The sequence below is a fragment of the Panthera pardus genome, unplaced genomic scaffold (assembly GCF_024362965.1).
Source record: "Panthera pardus isolate Hobbes unplaced genomic scaffold, ASM2436296v1 HiC_scaffold_27, whole genome shotgun sequence".
Classification (NCBI taxonomy): Eukaryota; Metazoa; Chordata; class Mammalia; order Carnivora; family Felidae; genus Panthera; species Panthera pardus.
Window position 1 is genome coordinate 26,367,495 of NW_026526843.1, and position 13,800 is coordinate 26,381,294.

At 40.5% G+C, this 13,800-nt stretch overlaps 1 protein-coding gene across 12 annotated transcripts in view; it reads left to right on the forward strand.

Annotated features, from left to right (window-relative positions):
- Window positions 1–865: 865 nt before the first annotated feature.
- Window positions 866–13,800, forward strand: part of THOC2 (THO complex subunit 2) — a 113,608-nt gene continuing 100,673 nt past the window's right edge. For all 12 annotated transcript variants that reach the window (XM_053892085.1, XM_053892086.1, XM_053892088.1 and 9 more), the window contains exon 1: window positions 866–992. In XM_053892085.1, the coding sequence (XP_053748060.1) occupies window positions 922–992 (71 nt within the window). In that variant the 5' untranslated portion in view covers window positions 866–921. The remainder of the gene's footprint in view (window positions 993–13,800) is intronic.

Consider the following 13,800-nt stretch of genomic DNA (forward strand, 5'->3'; position numbering starts at 1 on the left):
CAAGATGGGTTTGTTTGATGCTCCCTCATGAGTAAATTCAGGGTATGCGAATTTTGGCGTGATGAACGCTACAAAATTGGTTAGTGTTTTTCTTAGCACCTTATCAGGAGGCACATGATGCCCATTTCTGGGCGTGCTGATTTTCGTCATAGTTAGGACGGAGTCCGCCATGTTTTCCCACAGTAAAGTTTTTATTTCGCCTTTGAAATAGTATTTAGTCGGGAGATACTTTTGAGACGGTGTAATGTAAACAAGTTGTTTCTTATGGTACTTGCGCCCCCTAGTCTTGTGTAAGGTTAGAGTGACAGAAGCCGATTACAGTAGGGTGTCAGCAAGGGGGTTTCCAAGGGTCAATTTCTCTCTTCCTCGCTAGCTTGTCTCCCTTGTATTAGCATAATGCCTAGCACATAGTAAATGGCTGCTTCTTCTCTGATTAATTTCTTTTTTCTCAGCAGTTGGTAGGGTGTATTGTAGCTGATCTGCTTATGCTCGTCTTTCCCACAGACTGTGAGCTCGCTGAGGGTAGGCACAATGGCTTATTGCTTCTTTATCCCCAGTGCCTAGCACATATTAGGTGCTTGAAAAATACATGCTTGAATTAGTGGCCTGGAGTAGGTATCACGGAAGAAGAGAAGCTGAGCCGGCCCGGGGATGGCACTTTTTCCTGTTCTAAAGGGATGCCAGGGCAACAGGGCAAGGGTTGTAGGGGGCGCGGTCGGCGTGGTCACTCTGCAAAGGGACCCACGGGTCTCAGCCACCCGGTTGGAGGCAGGGCCTCGGGTTTCCGCGGGTGGGGAGGAAAGTGGGGCGGGAAATCGAAAACCGAACTCGCAGCTCCCGGCATTCCCCGTGGGCGGTGCTCCCCTTTGACCCCTCGCTCGCGTGCTACACATCCGGGCCTCTGCTACTAGTGAGGGGAAGATGGCGGCCGCAACTGTGGTGGTTCCCGTAGAGTGGATAAAGAACTGGGAGAAATCAGGGAGAGGCGAATTGTGAGTGTCCGGGCTGGAGGCGGGCGCACGGCCGGGCCGGGCCCGGGCGTCAGTCGTGCTCTCCCAAGTGGGGAGAGGTTGGGGGGGGGAAGATGTGCCCCCTCCCCCATCCGGGCGGCGGGTGTGGAGGGTTGGCTAGGAGTTTCGAACTCGGGGAGGAGAGGTGCTGGTCACCGCCGCCGACCTCCTACCTTCCCTGGCCTCCCCGAAATCCCCGTTGCCCGCTGTAGGCTGTCCTCCTTTAGTCTCTTACCAGAACTCCCGTTTCGCCCCTGCGGGTCCCCGCGCTCCAGCTCCGTCTCTTTTTGTCCCCCTCTTCGCTTGAGCTCACTTGGCTCCTTTCTTTTTTACGGGGCCGCGCTGGGGGGGGTTCGGACTTTTTGTCTCTCTGTCCCATTTCTTCACTCTGCACCCGTTCGACTCCGCAGTTTGGAGCCCGGCGCCTCCTCTGCCCGAAGTCCGAGGAGGGCGAACCGTCCCGACTCCTTCCCCTCCTCTCCGCCCGCCGCCGCGATGCCCGGGGCGTCGCGAAGAGCCCCGCTTGGCACCTCTCGTCCTCCTGGGGAGCGGTCTTTCGGATCGTCCCGGCCTCGGGCGGCGCGGCTGGCCGTGGGAGAAGTGTAGCTGGGATTACCGCTTTCCCCGAAGACCTACCGGCATTTCTTTGCTCCGTCTTTTCACTTTAGAGCTATTTCGGGTCTGATTCAACTTTCGTCATTAAATGTTTCCTAAGCCCCATTTTGTCCTGGGACTGCAACTAATTTTGGCAACTCTCCAAGGTTCTCGAGTACCTTGGAATAACGCGTTTCCTTTAGTCATAAAACTTGTTTGTTTTTTTTTTTCCCCCGGTAATACAGAAAACAGTAATTTGCCATACCCGCGGTTTCCTCGCCCAAAATTTCAGTTTGCGCTCTCTCGAAAAAAAAAAAAAAAAAAAAAGAAATCGTTTAAGCAGCAAAACAAACCTCAGATTCAAAAACAAGTAACTTATTTCTAATTTCTTTCTCTGAATCGCGTTATTAGCTAAAGCTCAACATTGTATGAGATTAACTCTCTTTGGCCATTTTTGCGGTCTTCCCCCCCCCCCCCCCCCCGTTAGTTAGTTTACGGTTGCTCGTGTTGCTCGTGCATAAGATAACGAATCTTTGGAACTTCGTTACTTCGAACGAAATCGGGGAACGCGTTCCCCGATCTTGAACGTGTAATATTGCCAGCCTGTATGGCCTCCCCACCTCACCCCCCCGCTCCGCGCGCACTCGCAGTGCTTTATGAAGTCTTAGCAGTGTGAGCTCTAGAATTGTATTTCCTGGGTAAGCGGCGGTCTTAGCCACTTAACTAGCTGAGTGACCTTGGGTAAGTTCCTTAACCACTTTGACCGTTTCCCCTTGAGTAAATTGGGATTAATAAGTACTCTACTCAAAGGATTGTTGTGAAGACTAAATAATGCCTCTAAAGCACTTGGCTTATAGTAAGTGCTCAAGTGATAGCTATTAAAAGTAATATTATTCCAATCTTTAGATATTTAAACTTCTCTGGACAGCTCTTGCTCTTAAAGTCTGTACCACTCAGGTTAGCAGCTAATTGGTCTTTGACTTTCTCCTGTGTACTCTTGTACTGTAACGAATTGAGAGACCCTTGAAGAGGGAACTATGTTTCATATTTATTTTGGTTCAACCCTCCCGCGCCAGCCCCCGCCCCGTGCCCGCCTCCCTACCCCTCTCCCCCTCTCCCCCTCTCCCCCTCTCCCCCTCTCCCCCTCTCCCCCTCTCCCCCTCACCTTCCTGGCGTTTGCTTAGAGTGCTTATTGGTTTATAAAGTGAAAAGTCTATTTGATAAACATTCATTTGTCACTGTTAGGAACATGTTCCAGATTCTTGTACATGCTGTTTAACAAATAGCTATTGAGTCCCTTGTGTGTAGGGAAGGCAGGATGGGAATTTACCTAACCAAACCATTATTTTCATCTGTATTAGATTAGGATAATCTCCCCAAACTGATAAATCAGTTCACTATTTTGTTTAGTTGTTTAGGGTCTGTCATCTTTATAGATTGCTCAGCTTCCTCCTTCCAGCTGTTTTTGACAGTTTTATTTCACCTTAGAATGAGTGGTATTAGGGATAGAAGGTGAAATTCTGCTTGGCTTCTTACTGGCAGTGGTTGGAGAAAAACAATGATGTAGGAGATTGAAATACCTTGTCAAAATGAGATTTTGGTTTCACTTTATGTATATTTGCATGATCCATGCTCCCTGTATTGTTCCTGAAGAGCTTTTTCAAAACTGTTGTTAGGGCTTATTTGTATGTAGTTATTCCGTGCTTTGAGGAGTGTAGTTTGAAGTATAGTAAATTCAAATCAGTATAGTCAGTTTTATAATTGTATTCTGTTATATGAAGAGTGTAAAGTTGTTAGTTGTGTGGCAAAATGAAATATTTTAAGTAGACAAATACATCACCATCCAGTACTTGGGCTTCATTTATCTGACCTCTTTCCTTTCTTTGAAAACTTTGTTGTGTACAGTCTGACTTTGGAGTATTTGTACCTAGCATTTTCATCTTATTAGAATGAATGGTGTTGTAAATATATTACCCCAAATCCTTTCCTTTGTCTGAAAACAGAGCCTCTTAAATATAAACCAGCAACTGGAACTGTTAATAACAAAATGAAGGTAGTGTGCCAACAAAGTATTAGTGAATCCTTTTAGAGATTTGGCTTTTAGAATATGACCAATATTTAAGATAATGTCTTGGGTGGGTTTTTAGTTTTTTATGAGGTAAATTAGCAGATGAGCTTTAACTTGACTGAAAACTACCTTTTTAAGAAAAATGTATGGTGTATTTCATGAGGTTGTTCATTTCTTGTCTCTCACTTCCTACCAGTATATTTTGGGAGTTGTAGTCAACTTCAGGAACATAGTGCTAAAGCAACACATGAGAGTATGGGGCATTTAGTAACTTGCAGAGAGGGCAGTTTCTTAATTGTGCCTCATGGAAAGCAACTATTAAGATGGAAAGTGTTGGCTTTGAAGAATAAGCTTTGTTAGGTAATCATGGGAAAGAAAAACTATTTTGCTTGTCTGAATGGTCCATCACACACCTAGCTAACCTATTGTTTCGAGAGATACTGATGTTTTTGATGATAAATTATAGAACTCTTAGGACTACCAAAACATAATTGTTGTCTTTCTTAGTAACACTTAGAGCTATTCTTACAAGTTTCACAACTAAATGTAAACTTTCGAATTCTGCCACACGTGAAAGATACACATTTAATCACTTTAATTTTGAAATTAGTTTCTTGACAACTTTATGTTAGCATAGGACTTGCCGCGATTATGCTAACAAACTTGGATGTACTGGTAGATCCAGTGGTGAATTCTGGTTTTAGTAGAAATCATTAACACAGTGAACTCAGCATTCTTTTGTGTCACAAGCAACCTTACTGGAGGATTTATGTTCCAGGGTCTTAATCGGAAGATGTTAGCCTTATGTCCATACTTGGTCTAGTTTAGAAATATTTTTATTTGTTGAATATTATCTGTTTGTTTGAAGATCTTCATTATTTTTCTTTTTAAGAATTTATATATTAGAATTTTTGTTAGATATTACCTTATTAGTCATTGGTAATTATAATAAACTTTTAAAATTTAATTGCCAGGTGTTGTGATTGCCATTCTTTTTCTTCTGCTACTAAATGATTTTATACCTTCCAGAACTTCTCTGAGTGCATGTGGATGTTCATTAAATGTCTGACCTGAATTTTTTGGAGGGGGGTGTGTGTGTGTGTGGGGGGGTGGTTATGGCAAATAATCATTCTAAGAGATTTGTCTTGGTAGTTGGGTCTTTTTTTTTCTTCAAAAGATGCTCTAAATTCAGCTGAAGTTTTATCTGAAACCCTTCGTATTTTAGTTTTCATTGGCGTTTATTTTCTCATTTTGATCTGTATTCACAAGTTAAGAATAAGTCTTGGTCCATTTTCCTGGTAAGAGAAATGCATTTTTCAAAAAAATGTTGTAGCAAACATCAGGAGATTTTTCTAGGCTATTGCTTTCTTTGTTAGAAAAATTATTCTCCAGCGCTTAAATATTAAGGTAGAGAGAGTGCTATTTAATGTACTTGTGTGCAGGAACCTTTGTTCTTTTTTAAACATTTCCTGTTCCCTTTCCTCCTCATAAGTGAATATTTTCATTTTCATAATTGCATGATTCAAGATAAAACTGCATGCCCAGTATTCATTTTTGTGGGTTATATTTCTATTCTGGTAATGGTAGTAGAGGTAGTACTTTGCTTCACCAAATTGAGCCTTTTTTGTTGTTTTGCTTTTAAGAATTAATTGAAGCACAGATCAACATCAGTGTGAAGCCACCTTTGAGATGTTGATCATAACATCTCAAGTAGCTCAGGCTTGTGCTCTTTCCTTTTTTATTGAAAAGCGGGATCAAGTGAGGTGGAAAGCTAAATACTCAAGTATTCACAAAATACTTGAGTCCTTGGAAGAACCTAAGACATTCAGTTTAAGTTTCTTTGACAGAAAGTAGATTCTGTCTTTGTTCTCAAGGACCTGAGACAGCATCTCCACAATAGTACCAAGTTGTTTTAAAAGTGGAAAAACTGGTGAACTCAAGTATTTGGAGGTTTTTAGGGAAATCAAATAATCATTTGGACTGAGGAAGAATATTTGATTATTATTTTTTTAATGTTTATTTTTGAGAGAGACAGTGTGAGTGGGGGAGGGGCAGAGAGAGAGAGTGACAGACAGACAGACAGACAGACAGACAGCATCTGAAGCAGGCTCCAGGCTCTGAAATGTCAGCACAGAGCCTGATGCGGGTAGGGCTCGAACCCAGGAACCATCAGGTCATGACCTGAGCCGAAATTGGATGTTTAACCGGCTGAGCCACCCAGGGGTCCCCAATATTTGATTATTTTTAAAGCCACATTAGAGGCACCTGGGTGGCTCAAGTTGGCTACGCGTCTGGCTTCAGCTCAGGTCACGATCTCATGGTTGGTGGGTTTGAGTCCCGCGTCAGGATCTGTGCTGACAGCTCAGAGCCTGGAGCCTCCTTCAGATTCTGTGTCTCCTTTCTCTTTGCCCCTTCTCACTTTGCACTCTGTCTCTCTCAAAAATAAATATTAAAAAAAATGCACATTAAGTGGGTAACTGTTAGAGGTAGTTTTGTTTTTTTCTCCCTTTATAATTTAGGGAGTTCTCCCCTTACAATTTATAATATAAAAACTGATTAACAGGTGTGGTAAGACATGCAGCATTTAGAAACAGAATTGTTTGAGGATATGTACTTGATGATCTTCTATTTGTGAATTAGTTAGGGAGAAGAATATGGACAAATCTTCTGATTGGGGGAACATTCTTAGCAACTGGTTTAGTTTCTTCCTACAACTAAGGAAGAACTGTTTTATACTAGGGAAATAAAAGTATCTTATGCAAATGAATTGCCTTACCCTAATAAACCATTAGTGATTCCTTACACAATTTGGGTAAATCTTTGAGATGCCAGTTAATACTTCACGATGACATTGTCACCTGAATCCTAATGAATATGTGGCCTTGTGACTGGCAAGATGGAATTATATTTCAATTACGGTATTTCTTAAAATTGTCTAACATTGGCTGTACCATTGGATTAAGTGGGATGAAGTGGGAACACTGACATTCCCCCCCTTCCCACTGGAAGGATTATTGTGAAAGATATATGCATTAAGCTTAGTAAAACAAATGGAAAATGAAGCTACTGAAAATGTGAATAAGCAAGTACATTCACCATAAGAAGGAATATTTGGGGGCGCCTGGGTGACTCAGTCGGTTAAGCATCCAACTTCGGCTCAGGTCATGATCTCAGGGCTCATGAGTTGGAGTCTGCATCGGGCTCTGTGCCAACATCTCAGAGCCTGGACCCTGCTTCAGATTCTGGGTCTCTCTCTCTCTCTGCCCCTCCCCTGCTCATGCTCTGTCTCTCTCAAATATGATAAGCATTAAAAAAATTAAGAAAAAAGGAATATTTGACCTTGCTTTTTAGTAGCCTGGGTAAAAAGGGAAGGATGGTTACTTGATTCCATTACATTCTTCTGTCAAAAGCCAGTTTCCTACTACTACTTTCTAAAGGGAATTGAACCTTTGGGGACAGTTAGAATCACAAGGAACTGTTTTAATACTTTATAGCAAATATTGAAGTGATCTGGTTTTTTTTACATGTTTATTTTGAGAGAGAGAGAGAGAGGGAGAGAGAGAAAGAGAGGGAGGGGCAGAGAGAGAGAAGAGAGGGAGAGAGAATCCCAAGCAGGCTCTACACTGTTAGCACAGAGCCTGACACACACAGCTCAATGCAGGGCTTGATCTCATGTGCTGGGGGATGGTGACCTGAACCAAAATCAAGAGTTGAACATGCAACCGACTGAGCCACCCAGCTGCCCCAGTATTGAAGTGATCTTGATACACTTTCTTATATATTTATTCTTAACAGAAGCGATCTTGATACACTTTCTTATATATTTATTCTTAACATAAAAGCTACATGGTAGACATTTTTCGGTTACATTTCTCATGCTTGTCTGAAGCAGATATTTCTGTGTTGCGTATTGGAAGGAAGATTGATTTTGCTTTATATTTCAGATAAGCTTGTGGTAGGTTTAACATTTTGAGAAATTAAAAGCTTAACCACTGTTCTCAACACATTGGAAGGCCTGTTTAGTTTTCCAGGGAAGTAGTTGAAAGTACTTGCGGTAAAACTTAAATTAGTTTATTTTACCATTTATAATGTGCTCTCTGCAAATTTTTCTTTGTTTTTATTTTTTTAAAATAGGAGTTGGTTAAAAACTAATAACTAAATGAGATTTTCAAACTATGCAGATTTCATCTCATAATTATCCTCCATTGGCAAGGCCTTTTTATTCTTTGATTTTGAAGATGGTTTTGTGACCTACAACTGAATTGTTGTTAGGAAAAGTTTATTGACTTTAAACTGCTTTACTCTGCTCATCATGATGATGGAGTATTGAAATAATAAAAAGACACAGAATGGTGAGCTGCACCAGCATAGATAATCTGCAAAGTAGATGATCACCCACTCTGTGGGTGATTGTGATGTGACATATTTCACTTTAGGTGTGATATAGAGTCATATTTTCTAAGTCTTAAAAATTATTTGTTTTATTGATTATGGCAAAAGTATTGCTGGACCTAAAAGTAAAAAACATGTGCATTCATGGGTTTTCTTTTTTGTTAGAGCCTTGTGCAACTTGTAGTAAGGAGATTTCTTTTTCTAAATTGTGCAATTAAAAAAATATTGAAAAGTGCATAAAACTTAAATGTAGAGCTTAAAGAATCAGTGTAAGATGCACACCCATGTAACTCTCACCTAGGTCAAGACAACATAACTGCCCTTCCAGATTGCACACTTTTTACCTTTCCATGGTAACCATTTTCCTGACATTTATGATTTTCTCTTCCTTGTCTTTAGTTTTTTTTTAATGTTTGTTTATTTTTGAGAGAGAGAGAGAGAGTACAAGTGGGAGAGGGTCAGGGAGAGAGGGAGACACAGAATTCGAAGCAGGCTCCAGGCTCCTGAGTTGTCAGCACAGAATGTGAGGCTTGAACTCCTGAACCACGAGATCTTGACCTGAGCCAAAGTCGGACGCTTAACTGACTGAGCCACCCAGGCGCCCCTTATTTACAGTTTTACTACCCAGTGAGCTTAAGTTTGTTCTTGAAAAATTTTCAAAGTTTATTTATTAAATTTTGAAAGAGAGAGTGAGAGAGAGCGCACACACAGTCAGGGGAGGGGCAGAGAGGAGAGACACAATCCCAAGCAGGCTCCACGCACGCTATCAGCACAGAGCCCAGTGCAGGGCTGGAACTCATGAACTGTGAGATCATGACCTGAGGTGAGATCAAGAGTTGGTGCTTAACCAACTGAGCCATTCAGGTGCCCCTGTGCCTTGAATTACTTATAAATGGAATCATAGCGGGTGTGTTTTCTTGTATCTGGCTGCTTTTGCTCAACCTTATGCCTTTAGTATGCATTCATGTTTTTGTAAGTATTTGTTATTCTTTGATTTTCATAGTTACAAGATGCTCCATTGCATAAGTCTACCACAGTTTCTCTTGTGCACTGATAAACAGTTTTGCTGTTTCGAATTTTCAGCTATTACCAACAGTGCCAATGGAAACATTGTTATATAGGTATCTTGGTGTACACAAGCATGTATTTTTGTAGGATGTATACTGAAGTGTAGAATCACTGGGTTCTAGATTGTGACAAACTGCAGCTCTGCTATAAACTGTGAATCTGTTTCAAAATATACTCCCAATAGCAGGTGTATGAGAGTTCACATTGCTTCACATCCTGGCTAACATTTAATATTGTCAGACTTAAAATTTTTTGTCAATATGATATGTATGTGTATGTAGTTTATTGGTGCTTGTATTTTCATGGGCATCTTTTTATATATTATTGGCCATTTGGATTTTTGATTTCTTGTGAAAGGCCTCTCTATATTCCCCCCCCCCCATTTTTCTATTGGGTTGTTTGCATTTCTTTCATTGATTTGTAAGAGTTTATATAGTATCTATTTGTGCCCTTTGTGGGTTATAATGTATGTGTGGCAGATATCTTTTGTTACTCTGGCTTGTATTTCCATTCTTAAAATGGTACTTTTTGATGAACAGAAGTTACTTATTTTAATGTCAAATTTATTGATCATTTGCTTTATGATTAAGTAGTTTTTTGTGTTTAAGCACTCTCCTCATTCCAAGGCAAATGAACTTATCCTATGATTTTCTGGAAACCTACTATTTTGCTTTTCATTTTTAAAAGTTTTTTATTTAGTTTTGAGAGAGAGAGCAGGGGAGGGGAAGAGAGAGAGGGAGACACAGAATCTAAAGCAGACTCCAAGCTTTGAGCTGTCACAGCCTGACGAGGGGCTTGAACCCAAGAACTCTGAGATCATAACCTGAGCTGAAGTCAGATGCTTAACTGACTGAGCCACCCAGGTGCCCCTTTTGCTTTTCATTTTTAAGCCTTACCTAACTGGAGTTGATTTTTATGTGTGCTGTAAAGTAAGGTTTGCATTATATTGTTGTGGATGATATGTATGAAGAAAATCCAGCCTCACACAGGTAAGTAGTTGGCAGAAGGAGGAGAATTTTAATAGTCTTTTCAGGTAATTGTAAATATTCTTCTTTGATATCATGTCAAAATTTGTCAACTGGTAGTTTCTTAATGATTTGTTGTAATGCCAAATCCAAAACTGCATCAGTGAACTTTTTGTACTTTGTTAAATTAAAGTGCATTTGTCTCTCTTTTACTTGGAATCTTTTACCCATGCGTTATTTTGCAACATCATGCATTGATCAATTGGAAAATACTGGTTCACTGAATGATGCAGCTCTTCCAAATACTAACACAATACATTGTATTAAATAAGAAAACACGTTCTTTAGTATCATCACTGAGATAATCAGGAAAGATTTATGAATTGGGAGCTAGTCAAGTCTGTGGTGGCAGCTCTAAGTTTTCAGAATTCAAATTTTTATTTGAAACCTTACATTTTATCATTGGCAACAACAAATTCTCTCAGTTGTTTTCCTTGAAGTGACTGGCTCAGTTGGTTTATTTTTGAGAAAATGCCTGCCAAAGACCCAAGTCTGAATAACCATGGTTTGAGTTGTTCTTTCAAGTAAAGATGGCGTTCTATGAAAAATCAGCTCACAATTTAAATAATTGCTTAAGTGATTTTCCTGGAGACAACCGTAGTATTTTGGTGTGTGTCAGAAATGCTCTGTGTGTACTTTCCATTTTTCACATAGAATATTAAAATACATGTTCTTAAAAAAAAAAAAAGACTTGCTCTCAGGCTCAGAATTTCACTAATATGTTTTACTGCTTCATCAAGCACATTTTTTTATTGTAGATAAAAACACATAACAAGAATAGCCTTAACACATTTTTAAGTAACAGTACCATATTGTTAAGGATAAGCACAATGTTGTACAACATATCTCTGGATTTTTTTCGTCTTGTGTAACTGAAGTTTTATACCCATTGAATAGCAACTCCCCATTTGTCTTTCCCTGTAGTCCCTGGCAAACACAAATTATATTTTTTGCTTCTGTGAGTTTGATTCCCTTAGATACATCTCATATAAGTGGAATTGTGCAATATTTATGCTTCTGTGACTGACTTATTTCACTTTGCATACTGTCCTCAAGGCTCATGTATGTTGCAATATATGACAGGAATTCCTTCTTACAGCTGAATAATATTCATTTGTATGTATATGCCACATTTTCTTTATATGTTCATCTGTTGATGTACATGTAGGTTATTTCTACTTTTTGGCTATTGTGAATAATGCTGCAGTGAACATGGGAGTGCAATACCTCTTTTTTTTTTTTTTTTTTAAAGTAGGCTCCATGCTCAACTTGGGGCTTGAACTCGGGACTCTAAGATCAAGAGTTGCATACTCTACCACATGAGCCAGCCAGGTGCCCCTCAGAAATACCTTTTTGAAATCCTGATTTCAGTTCTTGTGAATAAATACCCAGAAGTGGGATGGCTGGATTATAATTCTATTTTTAATTTTTTGAGGAACTTCCATACTATTTCTCATAGTGGCTGTACCATTTTACATTCCCAGCAACAATGCACAAGGGTTCTAGTTTTTCTACATCCTCCCTAATACTTATTTTATTTTTTACATTTATTTATTTTTGAGAAACAGTGAGACAAAGCGTGAGCGGGAGAGGGGCAGAGAGAGAAGGAGACACAGAATCCGAAGCAGGCTCCAGGCTCTGAGCAAGCGGTCAGCACAGAGCCTGATGTGGGGCTCGAACCCGTGAACTGTGAGATCATGACCTGAGCCGAAGTTGGACGCTCAACCGACTGAACCACCCAGGCGCCTTATGTTTTATTTTTTTTAAGAATTAATTTTTTTGCAGCAATTTTAGATTCACAGAAGAAATGAGAGGAAGGTACAGAAATTTCCCATTTATCCCTTGTCCCCACGTGCATAGCTATCTGCCTTATTTTCAACATTCTCCACCGGAGTGGTACCTTTGTTACAATTGATGCATCTATATCAACACATCACAATCACCCAAAGTTCATAGTTTACCTTTGGCTTCACTCTTGGTGTTGTACATTCTAAGGGTTTGTATAAATGTATAATGACATGTATCCTCCATTAGGGTATCAGGGTATTTCTACTGCCCTAAATATCCTCTGTGTTCTGCCTGTTCATCTCTGGCTGTCCACAACCCCTGGCAGCCACTGATCTTTTTGTTTGGTTCTTTTTAAATATTTTCTATCCTTTTGTTGAAGATCTCATTTTATTCATGCATCATTTTCCTGAACTCATTGAGCATCTTTATGATAGTTATTTTAAATTCTTCATCAGGTAACTCATACACCTCTAATTCTTCAGGGTCAGTTTTTGGAGACTTATTTTGTTCCTTTTATTGGGCCATTTTCCCTGTTTCTTTACATCCTTTTAATTTTGTGCTTGTATGACTGTATTTGAAAAAACACTCTTTTCTTCCAGTGTTTATGGATTGGCATAGTACAGGGAAAGGCCTTAACCAATTATCCTGGCTATTGGATCATCTGGGGGCTTCTCAAACCTTCTCTGTGGATATGTCTTTTGGACTTATGTGTATAGATTCCATATTAAAGGTATTTTCCAGTTTTTTCCAGAAGCTTGTACTCATTTGCTTGGACTCCTTTGGTGTCCATCTGTTGTCCTGGGCAGTGGCAGCATACCATCCCGCTCTTTTTTGTTTTTAGTGGCCCCCAGGCGGCTAGAGTATGTTGGGTACTGTCAGTGCCCTAGGTCAGGCTAAACAGAAGTTCTTCAGGCAGTCCACCCAAAAGCTGGAACGTTGGGCACATGCTCCAGTCTTCTCTTTGTCCCCTGAGGGAGAGGTTGCTGAGCTGTATTGGTTTCTGTTTGCTGTACTGTGGATTCTCTGGATCTGCAGCTCACCACCCAGCTGTTTTTTGTTGTCAGCAGGCCTCGGGCACCTAGAGTACGCCAGGTCCTTGTGTGCTTCGTGATGTTACGGAAAGAAACTAGTCTCTCTGGCAGCAGCCCCCACCCCAAGTCAGAATGTTAGATGTAAAGTCCAGTCTTCTCTTTCCCTCCCCAGGGAGAATTCGGGAGCTGGGAGTTTTTTTTTTCCAGTTGTGTGGTGCTGTGCCAGGAGGAGGGACAATGGTGAAAGGGTGACATGAATTTTACTGCTGGCTTTGATGCAGTTGTTTTAGTGCTCACCTGGAGCCTCTTAAGTGGTTTCTGAATTTCTCATAAAGGGACTTGGCATGTATATTGTTGTTAAGTTGGTGTTTCTATAATTTTTATCCTCTATGGGAGGAAGGAAGGCAGGCCTGGGGCTTCCTCTTCTGCCATCTTGCTGATGCCACTCCAATTAAGTACCTTTTTAAGTGAAATGAAACCAGCTCTTGTTTTGTGAATGGTCATGAAAAATAAAATGAAACAGTTTAGTGACATCTTACATGGGACTGGCTTTATGCTTTCCTTTGATCTCTTGATCACGAAGAATCAGTGAGGCAATTTGATGCAAGTGCCTTTGATGCGTGCTAAGGTGCCAGCAGTCTTTCCTTCCTTTTATTTTGAACCGTTAGTGCAAATGTTAATACCGCAAAGAGGGGAAATGATGTCTTAGTATTATTATGAATATGGTTTTGACCTTGCAGAACTCTAGTAAGTGTCTTGGGGATTAGGGGTTCGTGAACCACACTGTGAGAGCTGCTGTGTTACCAAATTATAACTGTTCCCTT